We start from the raw sequence: 18,479 nt of genomic DNA on the forward strand, positions 1-18,479 counted from the left end.
TTGCACTGGGGTGAAATTTGGTATCAGGGGACCATCAGCAATAAGAGCAGTGAGGTATGTGTATGAACATTTCAAATAGCATCTATTTGCCTTTATGAATTTGATTCTAGCTACTCAGGCCATGACAAAGAGATTACTTAAAGTGATTTAATGAGTTCCTAGTATGTTACCCTAGAGATGGAACAAGGAAATAGGAAGCCATTTCTGTTTTGAGGTCCTAAAATATTTAGGCAGTTCACACCCACCTTTTTCTATCTGATGGACTGTATGTAATTTTCAAAATTTGGTAAAACTAAATATTGAGTTTTAAAGTTAAGCTCTTAAGAATTTTCCTCAAGACCAGGAACTCTAGTGTCATGAGTCTTGTAAGAATTTGTCTCTTGTAAGAGACAGTAAATATTCTTACTTATTTCCATGTGTTTTGGCACACCACCTAAAGACACTGGGTGTCTGTGCCTAAGTCCATGCCAAGCCTGACACAGAGATGATTTGAGAAGAGGCAGATCTTAATTGAATTTGGTGCTGGTTGTTCTCAACACTTACCCTCTCCTTCATTCCATTTCTAACAGTACTAACTTCATTTTAATGCAAGGAGAAGCACACTACGAAATAGTGATGAATGTTGCAAAGTGGAATTGGCAATTCTCAACTTTTTTTAGAAATTCCTCCATTGATAAGTGAAGAATGAAAAAGTCCTGCAAACTATCATAACCCAGTTAAATAAGTTGAATCATAAAGAGGGTTTCACTAATGTTTTTCTGGGAAAAAAAACCTGTTTAAAGATGAAGAGTGAATTGTGGGCTTCTTAATAAGCCTATTACAGAGCAAGGTTTATGGGTAAATCCATCAGCATTCCTGCTTTCCTGCTAACTATTCCTTGCACCTTTTCTTCAGCAAAGGAGATTTCTTTTGCACAAAATAGAGTACTCTTTCTTGTCTAAATAATGTCAGATGTTCCTCTGAGTTGCAATTCAAGCATCAACTTTATCAAGGGATTTAGTACTCGAATTAACCTAATTTCAGAATTAATGCTTTTAAGCTTTTTTACATAAACAATAAATCTATGAGGATGGTGCCACCTAATGTAAGTAGAGAAAATGGCAGCTACTTTTTGTTTGATGCTGTTAAATTACCAGCAAGGATTGAAAGATTAGGAATTTAGTATTCCCTTCTGTTTCCTCTCACACTAGCTTGCTTTCAAGGCTTCCTTGAAAACATGATAGAAATGCATATTTGAAATGAAAGCAGAGATTCTTAATTATACCCCACTGCATCTATTCTACGCTAACAGAATTTAAAACCTGACTGACAGAAAAGGTGGATAGAAAACAGCCTAAACATAAAGTATATATAATTTTTACCAAGACAGACATTAAAGCCGTTTCTCCCTCTGTCTGGAAGAATCTTTCACTAGTTATAGAGATTTAAGTTTGTACTCCTTCTCTTTATCTGACCCAATGATTTTTTAATCAGTTTACACCAAGCAGAGCAGTTTTAACAAGGAGGACTAAACATCTTTTGTCAGGGTCTCTAGCTTGTCAGAGTGACCCCGAAAAGTCCCTTTTCCCAGCCTGGCGCTCAAAGAAGGGGTCAGAGCTCTTCAATTCTCAGTCTCAAGGTTGTTTATTGCATCTTATCTATAGAATTTTTTCTTATGTCCTACTGAGGTCCGCTCAGCACAACAGTCAGAGGCACTCTGCCTGCCTCGGGGTAGTGCTATGTCTTTATACTAAAAACTACGTATAACATGTTTACAATTACTTTCCAATACCTATAACCAATGTTAGACAGTGAGCTTCTACTCTAAACCAGTCTAAAAGTGCCAACATCACAGCAGAAGATGGAGGCCCAGAAGAAGAAGGAGAAAGGCTGGACATGTCCAGATCCTTCCATCTTGCCCCCTGAACCTGCATTCTGAAAACCCTAAAATCTATTTTTTCACCTCGTGATAACTTCACTGTTATTCTACTTTAATTTCTCATGGCTTGCAGATCTTCATTTAAGATTGGTAACTTGCTCCACGGGTCATAATCAAAACCACAGGCATTTTTGAGCTCTGTGCCAGGGTCTCTGAGACCCCTGGAAGGGGTCTTGGCTGCTCAGGACAGCCAGAGGGATGTCCTGGGTCCTGACAATCTTTGTCATCTATTAATTTAGCAACACCAGTTGTGAATAGAATAGAATAGAGTGGAATGGAATGGAATGGAATAGAATAGAATAGAATAGAATAGAATAGAATAGAATAGAATAGAATAGAATAGAATAGAATAGAATAGAATGGTTCTAGCTGGAAGTGATGTACAATCCAACTGTCTGACTACTTCAGAACTGACCAAAGGTTGCAGCATATTATCAAGGCCATTGCCCAAATGCCTCTTAAACACTGACAGTCTAGGGACATGAAACACATCTCTAGGAAGTCTGTTCAGTGCTTGATTCCCTCTTGGCAAAGAAATGCTTCCTACTTTTGAGTTTGAACCTCACATATTTGGATATATATCAAATACAGATTTGAATCACTAAGCAATTGAACATAGTTATTAAGGGTGTCAGTAAAGGGGACAGAATTACATATCTAAATCCATTCAGGCATAAGTTGATTTCAAACCATATCTATAAGTTTATTTCAAACCATATCTATTGTACCCAAGATAACTGCACTTTATTGCATGCAAAAAGGAGTATATGCTCTATGTGTGAACACAAATAATCTACCAAGGAAAAGGGAATATGAATACAACTAAGCCAGAATGTTCTGCACATGCAGATGGCATAAAGGAGAATTTACTTTCAGAGTGAACAGATTTACTGAAGAAATCAAAATAAAGGATACTGGAACTATGGTGTCATAGCACAAATGCATCAAGACATCTAGGTAATTAGGCTAATAAATCTTGTTGCCAAGTTTTAATCATCAGAAGTGCCGAAGTTTAAAATAAGCATAACGCTCAGTGCAGAATTCCTCTTCAGCTATAGAATGGTAAAAATTATTGCAAAGAAAATCTTAAAGATAATTTCCTCTAGACTTGTTTTGAGATTCTAGATGTTACCTGAGAAAGACCCTAAAGTTAGTGGATATAAAGTTTTTTACAAGCAGGTATATTATGTGGGTAAGTATGCATTTTTTTTGTTTGATTTCTTTGATTTTGCCAATTTATAAGTGCAAATTAAGGTAGCAGATGCTATTAATTTATCATTATTTATCTCATACATATAAATAGGTACTTTTTTGACATATAACTGGAAAATTTGGGATTGTAGAATGAATGGCATTGAATATTGTTAGTATACTCAGAGTGCATACTAAATATCATCATTTTCACATAGTGCTTCCAGTGATTTGCATAATTGTGTACAAGAAACCACCGGTGGTTCCTCAGGAAAAATAATTGCCAAATCATCTACCATGCAGGCTATGTTTGCACACTGCAGAGAGGTTGGGTCAGTCTGATCCTGCTGTACTTCAGGGATGTTTCTCCCTTTACCTTTTCATTCTAATGAGATTTTCAAAGGTGATGGCAAGTTAACAACATGGAAATAGGACTACAGCCACCTGGAACACTGTTACAAAGGGCTGAAATACATCAAAGAGAAAACATTTAGCAGAAATATGTTCAAGAATATATGAAAGAAGGTTTGTTTTTAATTTTTACTTCCCTCAAGAGACAGTAAATATTTTTACTTATTTCTATTTGTTTTGGGACACCACCTAGAGACGCTGGATATCCACGCATAAGTCCATGCCTTGCTATGGAGCACCTCTCACTGTAGTGTCAATGCACTTTAATGGCAGCTGGCCATCTGCTTCAAAGTGGGACAATTTGGAAGCTGTGTAGAGGCACATCTGAACTCCCATCTCAAGTCTAAGTAAAAGGCCAAGTCTATTAATTGACATTTTTTTCCTCTTTTTCCAGCAAGCAGGGGTAATCCTGGAAAAATTGATGTGATTGAGGCGTGATGGACATTGTGCTGTGTTTACCTGGAGGGCGTGAAAGACACATGAACAAAGGCCATAAGATGCCATGAATTTTCTCCAACCTTCTGCTAAAATGAGGTTGGTAGGAGTAATGTCAAAAGGCTCTTGAAGACTGACTGTGTATGGAAAAAGAAATCTGTGGAGGGTGGTGGCAAGTAACAAGAGGCACCCAGATGATGAAGCACTGGTCATGGTCCATGCTGACAGAACTAACAGTAACCATCTAACCTTCTTCCAGCATGGATTCGTGGCCTCTCTAGTGTGGTTCCAGATTAAATAGTGAAGATTTTACACAGAGTGCAAAGATCTAGTCACAGAACCTCAGCCAGTGACACTGCTGTGTTGCTGTGTCAAGTAAGGTGTTACATCTGACAGGAATTTGCATGATATATTAAGGTGGAAAACCCCAGATGCCACAGATGGTGTCAGGGCTTCTGTTATGCTGTTTCTGCTGTGCAGCATCTTCCAGTTCAACTCAGGCAGCGTGTCATAGTGAGACAGAATTACAGGGGTAGCTGTAAAACTGCAATATTGGTAACTAATGCTCACATGATGTGTTTTGCAGGATTAGAATGTCAAGCACCGCCTGGATTTAGTGTAATCCATTAATTGCTAATTACAGTCCACAGGGCCAGGTGCAGCCACAAGGCTCACTGGAAGGAGTGTCTGCTTGCTAAAGCATTTCTCCAGATCTCCTCACAGGTCATGCTTCCCCATGGGGTGACAAGCTCTGAGTAGGGCCATGTAGATGCCATGAGACAGAGAGAGAGAAACTGCAAGCGTTTCTCACAGTGACCTGTGAGAAGTTTTAGGGAGCTGGAAAGATGTGATAACCTGTTGACTATAAACAATTTGCAAGTGCTGTTTTTCTACTTTATTTTTCTGTTCCTCTCAAGGACAGCGCGTGAGAAAGATGTTTCTGTTAGTTAGCCAATAGAATAGAATCTATTGTGCCACTCTATAAAAAACGCTCGGTTCTTTTGAATAAAGCGCTTCTTCGCCTTTGCTACAATCCTGCCTCTCGCCTGTTCCTGCCCTGACCCTGGCACACAAGTGACAGGGGCACACTGCAAGGCAGCCTTCCCATGTGGTGCTGTGCTGGAAGAGGCACGTAGAGGAAATAGGACACGATTCTCTAACATGGCTCTATGGCTGCTCACCCAGCAGCTGCACTGTGGCAAAGCATGACTGCCAGGGAAGTGAGTGCATATTGCCACCAGAGGGGGAGGAAGGAAGGTGTATTAGGTAGAACTCGGGGCACAGGAATTCTTCTAGTCATGGTCTTGTTTTGGTTCCAATTCAATGTGAGCACCATTTGTGCCTGCCTTTTGAGAATGCAGGAAGAGAAAACCAAATCAGGAAAAATTAATAGGACCTAGGAGAAACATAGCTACAGCAGTTGAGATTGCAAAGCAAATCTAAGCCCTAACAACCTGTTTTACTAGATGGCAATATGGAATTTAATTAGGTGAAATATTTTGTAAATCTTGATGCTGAATAATATATCAGCTGTAAAAAAATGCAAAGAAAAAGGCGCTGTGAATAGAAGCTACAGTGTTGTTTAGTAATGATGGCAAGGCACAGGGTTAGAAGTAAAAGAAGAGATGTATCCTGTTGGTGAAGGAACACATTAGGTTAGATTTACTTGAAGGGATTTCAGTGTTCGAATTCTGAATTTGGCTTTGTAATACGAGCCTTTAGATATTAGCACAGAAATGAATAAGTTTATGATGATGTGGGAGAGACTTAGTGAACACCTCCTTTTTCCAGCCTTGGAACTAGGGAGTTCAAGAGTCTTTTTTATAAAAAACTCCTGCAATAGGTCTGCCAAAATACAATGTAACCTGTAGAGCCATACAGTACTCTGTAGTGTTGGCACCAGTCTGGAAATCTCCACATTATAATGCTAAACACCTTTAAAAGGCTTTTTATTCTGAAGGTTTCTGAAATGGGAGAAAACATTTTTTAGCAACTGAATGTAACCTGCACTAGTTAGGAGAAAAAATATTTTCCTCATGGATGCTCCAAAGCCTGATTCTTTGCTGTTTAAAATGATGCTAATTAAAAGCATATACAAATTTTCCCCCTTGGAGACCCAAATTGAATGGAAGGAGAGCACAAGCAGTGACAATTTTAACTATTTTTTTTTTTTTTTGAAAATGCATTAAAAACCCCACCCTTTTGTAAGTAGCTGTAATCAGAAGTAGTTTGAAGCTACAAAGGCTCCCATCATCTCACCAGCAGATCGTTCCCCTGAGCTGGCAGTTGTTTACCACAGTAGCTGTCACCAGAGAAGCTGGTTCTCTTTTTTCAGCTGCTGAAGAGCTACTAATGGGATAATGAGCAGTTTGCACTTTTTCATTTGCACTTATTCATCCTAGACAGTGCGTACAAAGTATCTGTAGTTAAAGTATTAAGTAACCACTCTGGTGACATTTGTTCTGTATTATATTTCTGAAGTGTCTAGATTTTTATATTGGTATTTGATAAACTGTGGTTGAAGACCTGTATATTTAAATTAAACAATTATGCAAACTCACGGTATCAGTTCTACATTCTAAAATGAAGGGATTATTTTGTGTAAATCTTTGTTTCTCCTGCAGAAAACACCTTTTTGAGCTGTTCTTCTGACTCTCTTTCCTGTGATGCCACAAAAAATATATATGAATATGAAAAGATTAGTTTGCACCATACTTGCCCTTAAGAAATTTTGTTTACTTTTAATGTTAAAAACTGTTTTGTAGCCAGCATAGCTGAAAAAGGAACATTTTTAGCACATTTACGTTAATGCAAAATTGAAACCATCTCAAAGGTCTCTCACACCTACCTGAAGGGTTTAAGGACTGGAGAAGGTTCTTTAATGAATTAGAAAAGGAGGAGAGGGTGAAAGATGGGACAAGCATTTTAGGACAAGCCTAAGAGGCAGGTCTGCTCCAGCCCATCTCATTTGTCTGCCAGGAAACAAGGGGTGGATGAGCATGGCGTGGCTGTTTCTCACAGCTGTGTTTCTGATCAATCAATATTTACACTGCTCTTGGTTTTTTTGCCCTTTCTTATTGTGGCAAATACTAAATTGGGTTTTCAGGAATTTGGAATTCACTACTTATAATGTCTCTTATGCAGAATTCAATGATAAATGTAAAACAAGCATGACTCCATTAAGTTTATTTTCTCTTTTCTCTATTGTCAGAATATGTCTCCCTCTGAGGATGCCTTTCTCTGTAGGTTTTTTGGTTTTGCTTGTTTTATTTTTTTTTGGAAAGACTGTAGAGATGTTTGTTTTAGGAGGAATACTCCCATATCCATTTGGAAGCAGGTTTTTACAGAAACTTAGTTACAGAAATTGCCTTTCTGAATGTGTATATAAAAGCCATTTTTTAATAAACCCCTGGATTCTTCTCATGAGATACAGTGATTTGTCTTGATTTATCTTTTTCCCCAAAGGTGGGAAGATGATGAGTGTTACTGACCAAACAATGCTCTTTGCAGTAATCTGTATGTTGTGGCAGATCTGAAATAAGCTTCCATCAGTTTCTGGATCTGATTCTCAGATTCTCCAATCAGCACAGTTTTTCTGAAACCAGCAGCATCTTGCAGGCAGATCCTGGCAGAGAACTCCCTCCCTCTCCTCTTTTACTCCATCCACAAAACAAAACCAAACCAAACAACACTTTTTTTTTTAAGAGGACCTAGTAAATACTTGAGATGGAAATAGTTGATTCTTTCAACATTAATGAAAAGATTGTTTCTTGCTAATGATGTTCACAAGATTGGTACCTCAACTACACTGCTTAAAGCAGAGGTTTCTCTTTCTTATCTTTAGGATCTGTTTAGTAGAACAGAATAGAACAGAATGTTAGGTGTGCCAGAGATGTTTTGTACTTGCAAGAATGTAATGAAGTTAATTAAAAATATGTATAAATTAATCAGATGTACAATCATATAATAATTTATTCTGGATAGCATCTGTGGTAGTTATCAGGCTTGATCTGCCACTTAAATCAGGGCCAACTCTGAACTTGTCTCAGTTTATTCAGGGCATTTTACCCTCAAATTCTGAATACCTCCAGGGATGAATATCCCACAGCCTGTCCGGCAACCTGTGCCAGTGTTTGACCATTGTTGTAGTGAAGAATATTTTTCTTGCTCTGAAAAATGAGATTTTTAACCTGAAGTGTGTCTTTTTTTAATTAAGAACTGAGGTTGTTTCTGCTTGCATTCAAAATGATAAAAATGGGAAGCCAGAAGAGTTGTTGCTGCCTGGCCTCTGCCTCTCAGTTTGGTGTGGGTAATCCTGCTCAGAATTATCCTTTTGGCATAGCTCATCCTAGCAGGCTCACAAGCATCTCTGACATGGCAGACTATAGGTCTATGACAGCTGTACACTGCCTAGAAAAGGAACTGTGCAATTGTGCCTGCTGTTGTATGATGGAAGTCTGAGGCAAACATTTATGAAAGAACTATTCTGAAAGCAAAATGCTGACTTCCATGCTATCTGTCCTGTAGGAGCCTGGTCCTATTGAATGGTCTGGGTGTTGATTTTTTTTTAATGTCTGGCTGACAAACAGTCAAGACTTATAAATAAGGCCATTTCTTGAATAGTAATTGTTCTTCCAGTTGTTGCCTGCTTTGGTCTGTGTCAAGTGGGGCAGTTCAGAATGGGGCAGTTACAGAAATTACATAGATGGAGTCACAAATGTGGGATCTCTGGCCTACAAGAAAAGGAATGATCTTCAGAATCCCAGTTTGGGACTTGAGAACTTATATATTTATGCATTGGACTGGTGATGCCCAAGATTTTTTTGAATTATAGCTCTAAATGCATAGTCATTATTTTGAGTAACAAACTTTTATTTTTAGTATAAAAGAATGCCAAACCCGTGTTTTCACACAGTTAAATGCCAATGTGAACATCATGTTTACTTGAATTTATTGAGTGATGGGTTGTCAGGTAGGGCTCCTGTAAGCACAACAATATGGCCATCCTTTAATTTTATGTCATCCAAAGGAGTCTGAATGAATGAAATGTCAGTTAAAAACAGTCATTTGAATACATATTAAACCTGAAAAATAAAAAGAAAAATAAGAAAGTATCTAATCTTGAAATATTTTTAGATATCTAATGCAAAAAAACCCCTCTCAAGTTCTAATACAACCAGATGCATTTACTATTAATTTACAACATGCAAGCCAGAATAACTGGCTGGTGCTGCATGTTGTTCTCTCAGTGTTCTGTGCCTTTCAAATCCCTGTCCATGTGCCTCAAAAACATACTGCTGTTGTAATGCCCAGTATAGGTTTTACCTCTAAGGAGCCTAACAATAGCTTCCATTCCAGAACAGAGATGGCTGGTTACAGGACAAAAGCCTTTTGTGAGGAGAAAAGTTGAGCAAACCAGTTTTATGCTCAGTTGTCTTTGTTTCCAGGCAGGCAGCTTAAAAATGTGTGTTTGTCAGTTTACTACTTCTGTGCTGTTCCAGAGAGCAGTGCTTGGCCATGACTCGTTGGGGTTGCTTTCCATGGTTCATCATCTGCGTGGCCTTCTGGGAAAAGAACTTTACAGCAATTCTGTTTGAACTAACCTTCATTGTGTCTGTGCCTATAAATATGGGATGTCTTACTACCAGACTTTCACTAGGCCATTTCTAATGGTGACCTGAACTAGAATGAAGTGGACATGAACAAAAAAGAAGATCTTAGTCAGCAGGTAAGAGATTGATCATAAATGATTTCCAAGCAGATATACTGATATAAAATACTTCTTGCATCTACCTCAAGGTTTCAAGTGAGTGCATTGCTCCTTGTGAAATATGTGCAAGGCTCTTCATGCATGCATATTGAGCATGGCTTGATTCTGAAGAAAATGGAGGTTTCTTGTTTAAGACAGGCTTCTTGTTTAAGCTGACTCCATTTGCTTTAGGAAGCAAGTCCAAGAGATTTTGACTTCCTATTCATTTCATTTATAGCTTTATCAAAAGTAACAGAAATAGATGTCTTAAATCTAATCCTATTGATATTATTGGAGAAACATATTGGCTTTGACTTCGTTAACCTAAATGGAAGCACTACAATCTGTGGATCAGGATCTGACCTGGATTAGAAAGTGACACTCTTGAGTCAGGCTACTGACCTAAATGGAAATGCTTAGTTTCTATATAATTGCATTTTAAAGCAGATTCTGGTCCTGAATTCATACTTCTGTGGTCCCAAACTACTGTGAAAGAAATATCTTTATTCATTTTGAGCTTATTCATTTTGAGACTCTTCCTTATTTAGGTATTTTTCTTTTTTAACACAGTGCAGGTAGCATAGTCAAGGGAAAGTAATTGTGAATAATCTTGTTACAAGGACAACTCCATTGCTTTGAAGCAGCAAGATAATCAATGACCTTGATAAGCTTTTCTGGTAATTGTGTATGTAGTATGAAGGCTTTGAATGGGTGTAACAGACAATACGTGATGTTAGATGTGAAAATAAGTAGCACAATATTGCGAGCTAACCTCACTCCATTAATTTTCACATGAAGGATATTAATAATCTTGAGAATATTTAAAAGTTCCAAAAAAGGAAGGAAATTTCTTCTGCTCCTCACATTGCCACACATCTCCCTTGACCTATGGCAAGTTTGTGCTTCAGCTTCTCAAACTGCAAAATAATGAGATGTACCTAACACTTATGCCACTTTCACATCCTTCACAACAAGGTTTTTGCAGCAGTAAATCACTCTCAAAGAGCCACTTTATCAAGCAAGGTCGCTGGGGGAGAAATTAGTCACAGCAGTATCTTGACAAAGTATATGATCCTCATGTTTGTTGCTTAAAAACAATCAGTGTCTGTTTATCGTCTCTTGCACGCCTTGTTTTAGCGCTGCACCCAAGAGCCAAACCCCCTCTGTGTGCTTGGAGATACACCCTGGAAATATCTGTGCTGTCCTCGGTACAATCCATGCCCAGATTCCGTCCTGGTTCAAATCTTTGCAGCTCCAGTGACTCCAGTGAATCTTCATTAATTCCCAGCAGTAGATAATTTGTTCTTGCATCCTCTGCTCCTTCACTGCCTGGTTGCTGGGGAAGCAGCAGGGCAATGCGTTCCTCCTGCCAGGGAAAGGGGCAGGGAAATCACTTGGACACAGAACTACTTGGTTTATGGGTACTGTTGTGTGAGGCCTGAAGCAGCACCTCCTGCTGGCTTGGCTTCAAGTATTTGAAATTCATTACTACACAAAAAGATTAAATAAATTTGATATACCAACCTGGGAGAACTGTAAAAGGTACCCTCATAACAGAGTGGGACAGAAAAAGTTCCTCAGCATTTGGAATATGACAGTATTTGAAAACACAGAAAAACTGGCTTTCGAATTAGAACCGGATAAAAGTTCAAACAATGAGAATTATGTCCCATGTCAGCATGACCTGAACAACACTTTTATGGTTTTTTAGACTGGAAAAATTTAATTTCAGTTTTTCAACAGTGTTTTATATGATGAAAAAATATAACCTAAGTGTAGCAATTAACTTTTCATATATTAAAAAATTCATGCAACCAAACCCTATATATTTTTGACTTTTGTTTTAGTTTCCCATGTTTTTCTATTTCTTAGGCTTAACAGATTTTGACATTTAGATGTCCTTTGCAAATATAATCTTTCATTCTTTAAAATCTGTAGCACCAAGTCAAAAATATCATCACAATTTGACCTCTTAACAATCAGTTAATGATATGAAATAAAAAATGAGAATGTGACTTAGCTCTTATTGTCTTTTGTTGAATGCTTGCATCACTTTTTTAGGTAATCAGTAGCAGGAACATTGAATTATTTTGCTGATTAGGTATATTAAAGCTCCTGCTAGAGTTTCACCTTGTCTCTTTCATCTTTTCTTTTGATAGAAATCCTTCTGTAGCACTTCATCTAGAGTTATTCAGAGCTCCTTTTAACCTAACTCCGTTTCTCTCTTTTTTCCCCCCTTCAAATGCTTTACTGAGTTTTTCTCATTTCCATGTCTCTTTTTGTCAATATGTTTTTAAGAGAGGTTTATAAAATACAATAGTGTTTGCTGTCTTGCCTGAAGTCATGACACTGATGCCTACACAAACAAAAAGTAGAAGAAAAATGGAAGGTTCCCTCTGTAGCATCTGAATTTGCCACATAGAACACTACAGATAAATTTTCAGTCACCTATAATAACATTTTCAGGCAAAAGTTCAAGAATTGCCCTGGATTTTCACCTGTTTCATGCACCACAAAACTCAGTATTTGTTATTCCTCCCAAAGGCAACACTTTACATTTCCAATGCTCTCAGTTTGGCAGGTTTACAGTTGAACTGCCTTTTGGCAGTGTGGTATTTCATTATATAGTTAATGCTTCAATTCAGAGCTGTAAAAAGCCAAAAAAATGAACACAAACCGACCAAGAAAAATTGCTTTAGATTTATATTTTCTGTGTTACCACAAGATATAGAATGTCCCTCAGATGTAGAATCCTGGTTGCATGCCAGAAGTGGCACTTCTCTGGTTAACTAGAGCAAGCAATTTCACCTGCTGAAATAGTTGCCTGCTGTAACTGTCCTCTGTTCTCTCCCCTTCCTTCCTGCACGGTGCCTTAACATGCTGCTGTAAAGCTGAAGTGTAGCCCTTATCTGTTGATAGTCAGAGACATCCAGACTCTTGTGTACAGCTGGCACAAAGTGAAGATGAGTAAAGCTGTTTTTTATTATGAGTTGAGACTATCCATAAAGGGAAATGAAGTGTGATCCAGCCTACTCTTCCTGCCTCTTGTAGGACTTGCACTGGTCCTCCTCTACCTGAAGCCTTACCAGGTGCAAACTCCAGTGCAGAGGGGATCGATGTATCAGCACAAATTGCAGCACTGGCACAAGCACACCTAACAGAAAGCAGAGCTTGGGCAAGTACCAATAAATATCAATGAAAAATAACATCAGATAAAACTTCAGAAAGAAGAACCTAAACCTCAGATCTCTCACACGATGTGGCCCACACTATTTGTATTTTGGAGCTGATTCTTCAGGCAGGAATATTTGAATTGCTGCCCAAGCGTTCACTTGCTAAGACAGAGAAGTAAATTTCAGAACTGCCAAGAACTCTGACTTAAGGTGCAAGCAAAATTTTGAAAATCAGCAAAAAAAATTAACTCATGCTGAAACAAATGTTGGGTAAAAGAACTTTAAAGTAGCTTATTTCCTAGTACTGTTGATGCAGAGCAACAAAAAATGTGGGAACACTCAGGAAGGAAATTAAAAGTAGTCAGAATTTTTGCTATATTAATACCATGACTGTTTTGCTTTTCTCTCAGCACAGCATGACACATGGTTCAATTAAATTAAGTAATGATTTGTAGCTAGCTCACTGTATCTCTTTCAAGGCACTTTTTCATGTAACCTTCCCTGTCTTCTGTAGAAAAAAAAAATCCTTTCAAGAAATAAAAAGTTAAACAGACTATTTTATTATTAGGTCCTATTCCTGGGTGGTCTCCCCTCTGTACTCATGTACTGAACCTTTTCTGATGGTAGACACCACATAAACTACTAGACAAATAAGTCTAAGTCTATGTTATATCTCACACATTTGACTGTCTTTAATATGAAGAGATGCTGTAGTGGTACCTTGCAACTAATACAGAAATGTTTATTTCACTGCAGAAAATACTGTGAATGAATTGAAATTAAATTAAAATGAAAAATTAAATTTTCTAAGTGAAAGTCAACGTCTGAGTTTATTTAGAAATTAAGAGTCATTTCTCTGCAAAAATTCACAATGTGCTGAGGACCTAAAGTAATTAATAGGTTGTTCTCTGTATAATTGTAGGAGTTTTCTTTATTTGAAAGTAAAAATGATCACTGTTTTTGTTTAAGAGTAATGAGTAAAGTGTTTCTTTTGGGTCTAAAATTAAACTGCAGTACCATATCCTGGTTCATCATGGAAAATAAACTCTTTGCAAACTGCTATAGACACATCAGTTATTAATGGTCTATTGCAAAAGAATAGTTCCATTTACAAACTTACAAGTGATCAATCCTTATCCTGCTCATGCCTATTCAGAAGGAGTTTGTTTTGGTAAGGATTATAGTGTGGGAATAGTACCTTGTGTTCATGAAATCCTTTAGAATGGCTAGTTATATGAAGAAGTAGCTTTCTGACATTTTGCTTTTGACATCTATACAATCCTTTTCCTGACTTCAGTAGAGGTGTTATAAAAAAGGATGAGCTCAACTTTCCTTCAGTCATTTTGCTGAATATTTTTCAGAGATCTACAATATGGATAACAGGGAAAAAATTTGTCTAATTTTAAAATTTTCAATAGTTATCAGCATACATAAAGCAGAAATGCATATGGTATTATGATTATGGTACTGGTTTTGAGTTACTCCAAGGAAACAAAAGAATTCTGAAAACCCCATAAATTGTAAATCAAGATATTTTGATGATGGCAGACTCTGCCACAAAAGATAATAAAGCAAATATTTGTCATAAATTAATGATAATTAATGATAATGGAATTTTTTTTAGTGACTATAGCTTCCATAGCTGATACTCTTCTCTACTTTCTCTCAAAAAATAATATTACCTGTTTAGAAATTTAATATGATGAATGTTTTATTTTAAGACCTCTGTTTTTCCATTTGGCAGACCCCGGTTCCTTCACCCCTACTGTTTCTCCCCCAGCTTCATTCCCTTTTTGTATTACTAAGGAAAGTATTAAAATTATAATTCTGAATTAAAATCTGGCTTTGTCCACTTTTCTTTTCAAAAAAGTTTTTTTTTTATTGCGTTTCTATTCCTAAAGATACAGAACTGTAAGAATTAGGTCTATTCTGCATGGGTGAATGTGAAGGGGTATCAGCAACACACAGAATTATTTTGTGGGGTGTTATGAGAATAAACCAAAGCCCTTGGATGAAGAAATGGGTTCATTAAATACGGAGTGCTGAAACTGGGCTAGGAAAGGACTTCTGTTGTGAATGCACGAGTGACTGCGTTTGATTGCAAGTGGGCATCACGGGCATGTCCCTGTCAGGATTTGTGAGTGGGAGTCAGGGGTTTGTCCTCCCCACAGAGCTCCTGGCCACCTGCCTGCCACACCAACAGCAGGGTCCCAGTGAGCTCCAAAGCAGCTGTACATACAGCCTGTCGTGGAAATATGGGACAGGTGGGAGAGAGGGAGGAAACATTCCTGTGCACTCTTAGTTAGGAGAGAAGCCGTGAACCTCCTTTGATTACAAAATGATGGAAAATAGTAAAAAGGGGGAGTTTTTAATGAACCTAATATAGGCCATGTAGCTGCTTCATTCCATGTGTACATTGGATGCTTCTGGCTTTCCTTCTATGTGCTTTTGTCTGTCAACAGAAATCACTTTTGCCTTTGCACTTTTCACTTTGCTTTTGTGCAGATCCCTTCTTCTGGAAATCCAGAAATTGGAGAGTGTGCAGATTTTTCCTTTGTGGAAAAGGTAAAGAATGGTCTCATTCAGAGGATATCCCTCGATTTCCCAGTGTTTTTACAGGTGCTAATTCCAGCCCAATCCAAGCCAGCCAAAGAGTGTTCATATCTCTTAAATACATACTTGAGTAGGTATTCATTAGTAACACAACAATTTGTGACTGGCTATGCAGTGATTTTGGTTAAACTAAGTTAGGAAGTCTTTTATAAGACATTGTGAGATGAAGAATTCAATCACTATCATGACAATTATCACTCACAATATTGAAATCTGTGCTATTTTTTTTAAATTTGAAAGTGTCTGGTTATGATTTCCTGTCCCTTTCCCTGTCACCATCAAATTAATCACACTTGAGGTAGATCAGGATATTTAGGAGAGATGGTGATCCAGACACTTGACATATTTGGGTATAATGCAATCACATTACTTTTTGTAGCTCCTTTTTCCACTGTTTCCACAGGTTTACATCCATTTAAAATCTGCTCCCACCACTACAATATAAGGTATATCAGTGTCATATATAAAGGTAAATATGAGGTTCTTTCCTGTTTAAATATCCAAATATGATTTTTTCCTTTTGAACACTGTTCTGAAAGTTCAGTTATTTGTCCAAATTATGTCCTGAAATTAATTTAAAAGCTGCTTATTTTCAGGTTTCAATCCTCACACTCATAAGAATTGCCAGTGTTCTGTGTTTCAGGGCAATAAATTTCTTTTATAAATACAAATACTTTAAATATGACCATGAATATACTTAATTGTAGGTACTAAAATACATTTTTTCAACATTGAAGGACACGTTTGGTAAATGATGTCACACAATGAAGTGTGTCGTGTATTATAATCTACTAAATCTGCCTAGGAGCAATATTGTGACAGTGTTCTCTCCAATTTTGTTATAAAACATAAGAAAAAGAATTCTGTGATATATTTTAAAGATCAGAAAAAGTGTTTACTTCTGAGACTTCCATCATCAAGAAGTAGTGGATGTGCTACAAGGTGAATGCAGCAGGTGGTAGTGCTCCATTGCCATGTTTGTGTCACTCATGCATGTTATTTGGTTGTATATTTTATTGCTGGTTACAGAACACATCAGAAAGTGACAATGATGAAGTTGATGGCAACAATATATGTGGTTTCAGAAAGAAAAAGGGAATCAAAGGTCCTACAAAGTATGTTCCTCCTTTAGAAAATGAGAAGATGGAGCTGTCCCGTACCTCAAAAGTCCCAGCTCCTTGTGCCCTTAAAGGAACCACTGGTTGCTCAGAGCTGCCATCAGAGCAGACTCTCCAAAACCCCACTACCTTTCCTGAAGTACAAAAGGACAGAGGAGGTCATGACAATTCCAACTCTGGCAGTGATGGTAAAGAAGACAGGTGTGGAGAAACACAAGAAACCCAGGAATATGCTGATACTGGGAAAAGCATATTAGGAAAAATGCATGAGGAAACGGACACAGCAGCTCAGATGAAGCTGCCTACGAGTGTTCATCCTGTGAGGGCTGCAGAGAAAGGTGGCTGCACAGAGGCAGTGCAGAGGGAGCAGCACAGTGAGCAGGCAGGGGGTAGGCCAGAAGAACGGGGAGGGATGGAAGAGAGCATTGTCAAGTTTCATGTGACAAAGATGGGCTCCCTGGGAAGTGCTACATCCCTGCCAGGGAGCCGAACTGGCGAGTCCTTCAAGGGGGCACCTGGCATTTCTAAACGAAGTCTACAAGAGTTGAAAAACCTGCTAAGTGAAGGTCATCTGCCTTCTCATGGGCCCAATTTCTGTGGCAAGGCAGGCGGCACTTTTGCTCAGAAAAATTTGAAACCCCGGGAGAAAGCAGCTGACAAGCAGGGCCGGCCCTTTGAGACTTTTAGTCCCCATTTTGGAGAGGAAAAGCAAAAATATCTCAGCTTCCACAAGGAGGGAATGGGGCAGCAGAGCAAAACCGTCCTGGTCCTCAGCTCTGCCGGCTCTGATCAGCAGCAACCAGCGGGAAGCGATGTGGATCACCTTATTCTGGGACTTCCAGCAGCTCCTACACCTGCAGACAGCACAGCTCCTGAGGTGCAGTTTGACTCCTCCACAGGCCTCGACGGTAAGGGTGCTTAAACATCACCTGCTCTCCCCTTAAAGAAAATGCTCCTGTTGTTCTGTGGTGTTTTGTTAAGCTGCAAATTTAAGTCAGAGCTGGTGCATGAGAGAACTGACACCTGTGGTTTCTGTGTGATCAGGATGGATTGGATACTGTGCTCTACATCTATGCTGATTTTTTCTTTTTTTTTTTTTTTTAAAGCAAGGCATTTATAAAGCCCAACTGCCTGTCAAAAACTTTCACTCACAAGTGGTCGTGTCTTTTTCACTAACACTAAAATATTTCCTCATTTAAACTGAGTGCAAGCAGCATTTCCCAAAATTCTGCTACATACTGCAAAGCTCTGATGGCATCTGTGCTTCTTAAAGTTTATTTTTTTTAAAAAACATATCCAGCAGTAGAAATTGTTCCCATGTAGGAATGATGTTTTCAATTATTTGTCTTGTGAGAGGACTGGAACACAAAAACATCTCTTGCAAATTATAGGGGAAGAAAAGCAAATGAGGCAGAGAGAACATCCACTTATTTTCATGCTGTTCCTAAGTCCATTTTGGAAGTGTTTGTAGAGACAATTAATTGCTACTAATAGGCTGTGATTTCTTTGTAAAAGCTTCTGGGCTAGCTGGATCAACAAACTGAAAACTATTATTAGCTGTGATAGTGTAATGGGCTTGAACAGTTTGTTGTTCTGTTTCCAGGAAGAGCAAAAACACCGGTTTGTCAGTTATATGAATATGAGATTAATGCATTTCCAAGAGCATCAGTCCAAGATCACATTATCAGCTTTCCAGGACCGATATCTTGCCTTTTGACTTTTCTTGCTAATACAAGAAATATGAATCTCTTCATTGATAAAATACTTTATCCATCATTAACTACATAAGAAAATATAATAATAGCTATGAAATGTTTCAAATAATATTTATTCTGCTTTTTTCAAGTCTCCTGACAGATGGATAGAAACCC

The 18,479-nt window shown here is 38.1% G+C and overlaps 1 protein-coding gene across 3 annotated transcripts in view; it reads left to right on the plus strand.

Annotated features, from left to right (window-relative positions):
- Positions 1-18,479, plus strand: part of LGSN (lengsin, lens protein with glutamine synthetase domain) — a 60,861-nt gene that overhangs the window by 30,284 nt on the left and 12,098 nt on the right. The window contains exons 1-3 of one of the 3 annotated variants that reach the window (XM_059843396.1): positions 9,654-9,683; positions 15,383-15,442; positions 16,520-17,516. In XM_059843396.1, coding sequence (XP_059699379.1) covers positions 9,654-9,683; positions 15,383-15,442; positions 16,520-17,516 — 1,087 coding nt within the window. Of the gene's footprint in view, positions 1-9,653; positions 9,684-15,382; positions 15,443-16,519; positions 17,517-18,479 lie in introns of those variants that run through there. The other 2 variants (XM_059843397.1, XM_059843394.1) reach the window with 2 other exon arrangements.

This window comes from Haemorhous mexicanus, chromosome 3, assembly GCF_027477595.1.
Source record: "Haemorhous mexicanus isolate bHaeMex1 chromosome 3, bHaeMex1.pri, whole genome shotgun sequence".
Taxonomy (NCBI): Eukaryota; Metazoa; Chordata; class Aves; order Passeriformes; family Fringillidae; genus Haemorhous; species Haemorhous mexicanus.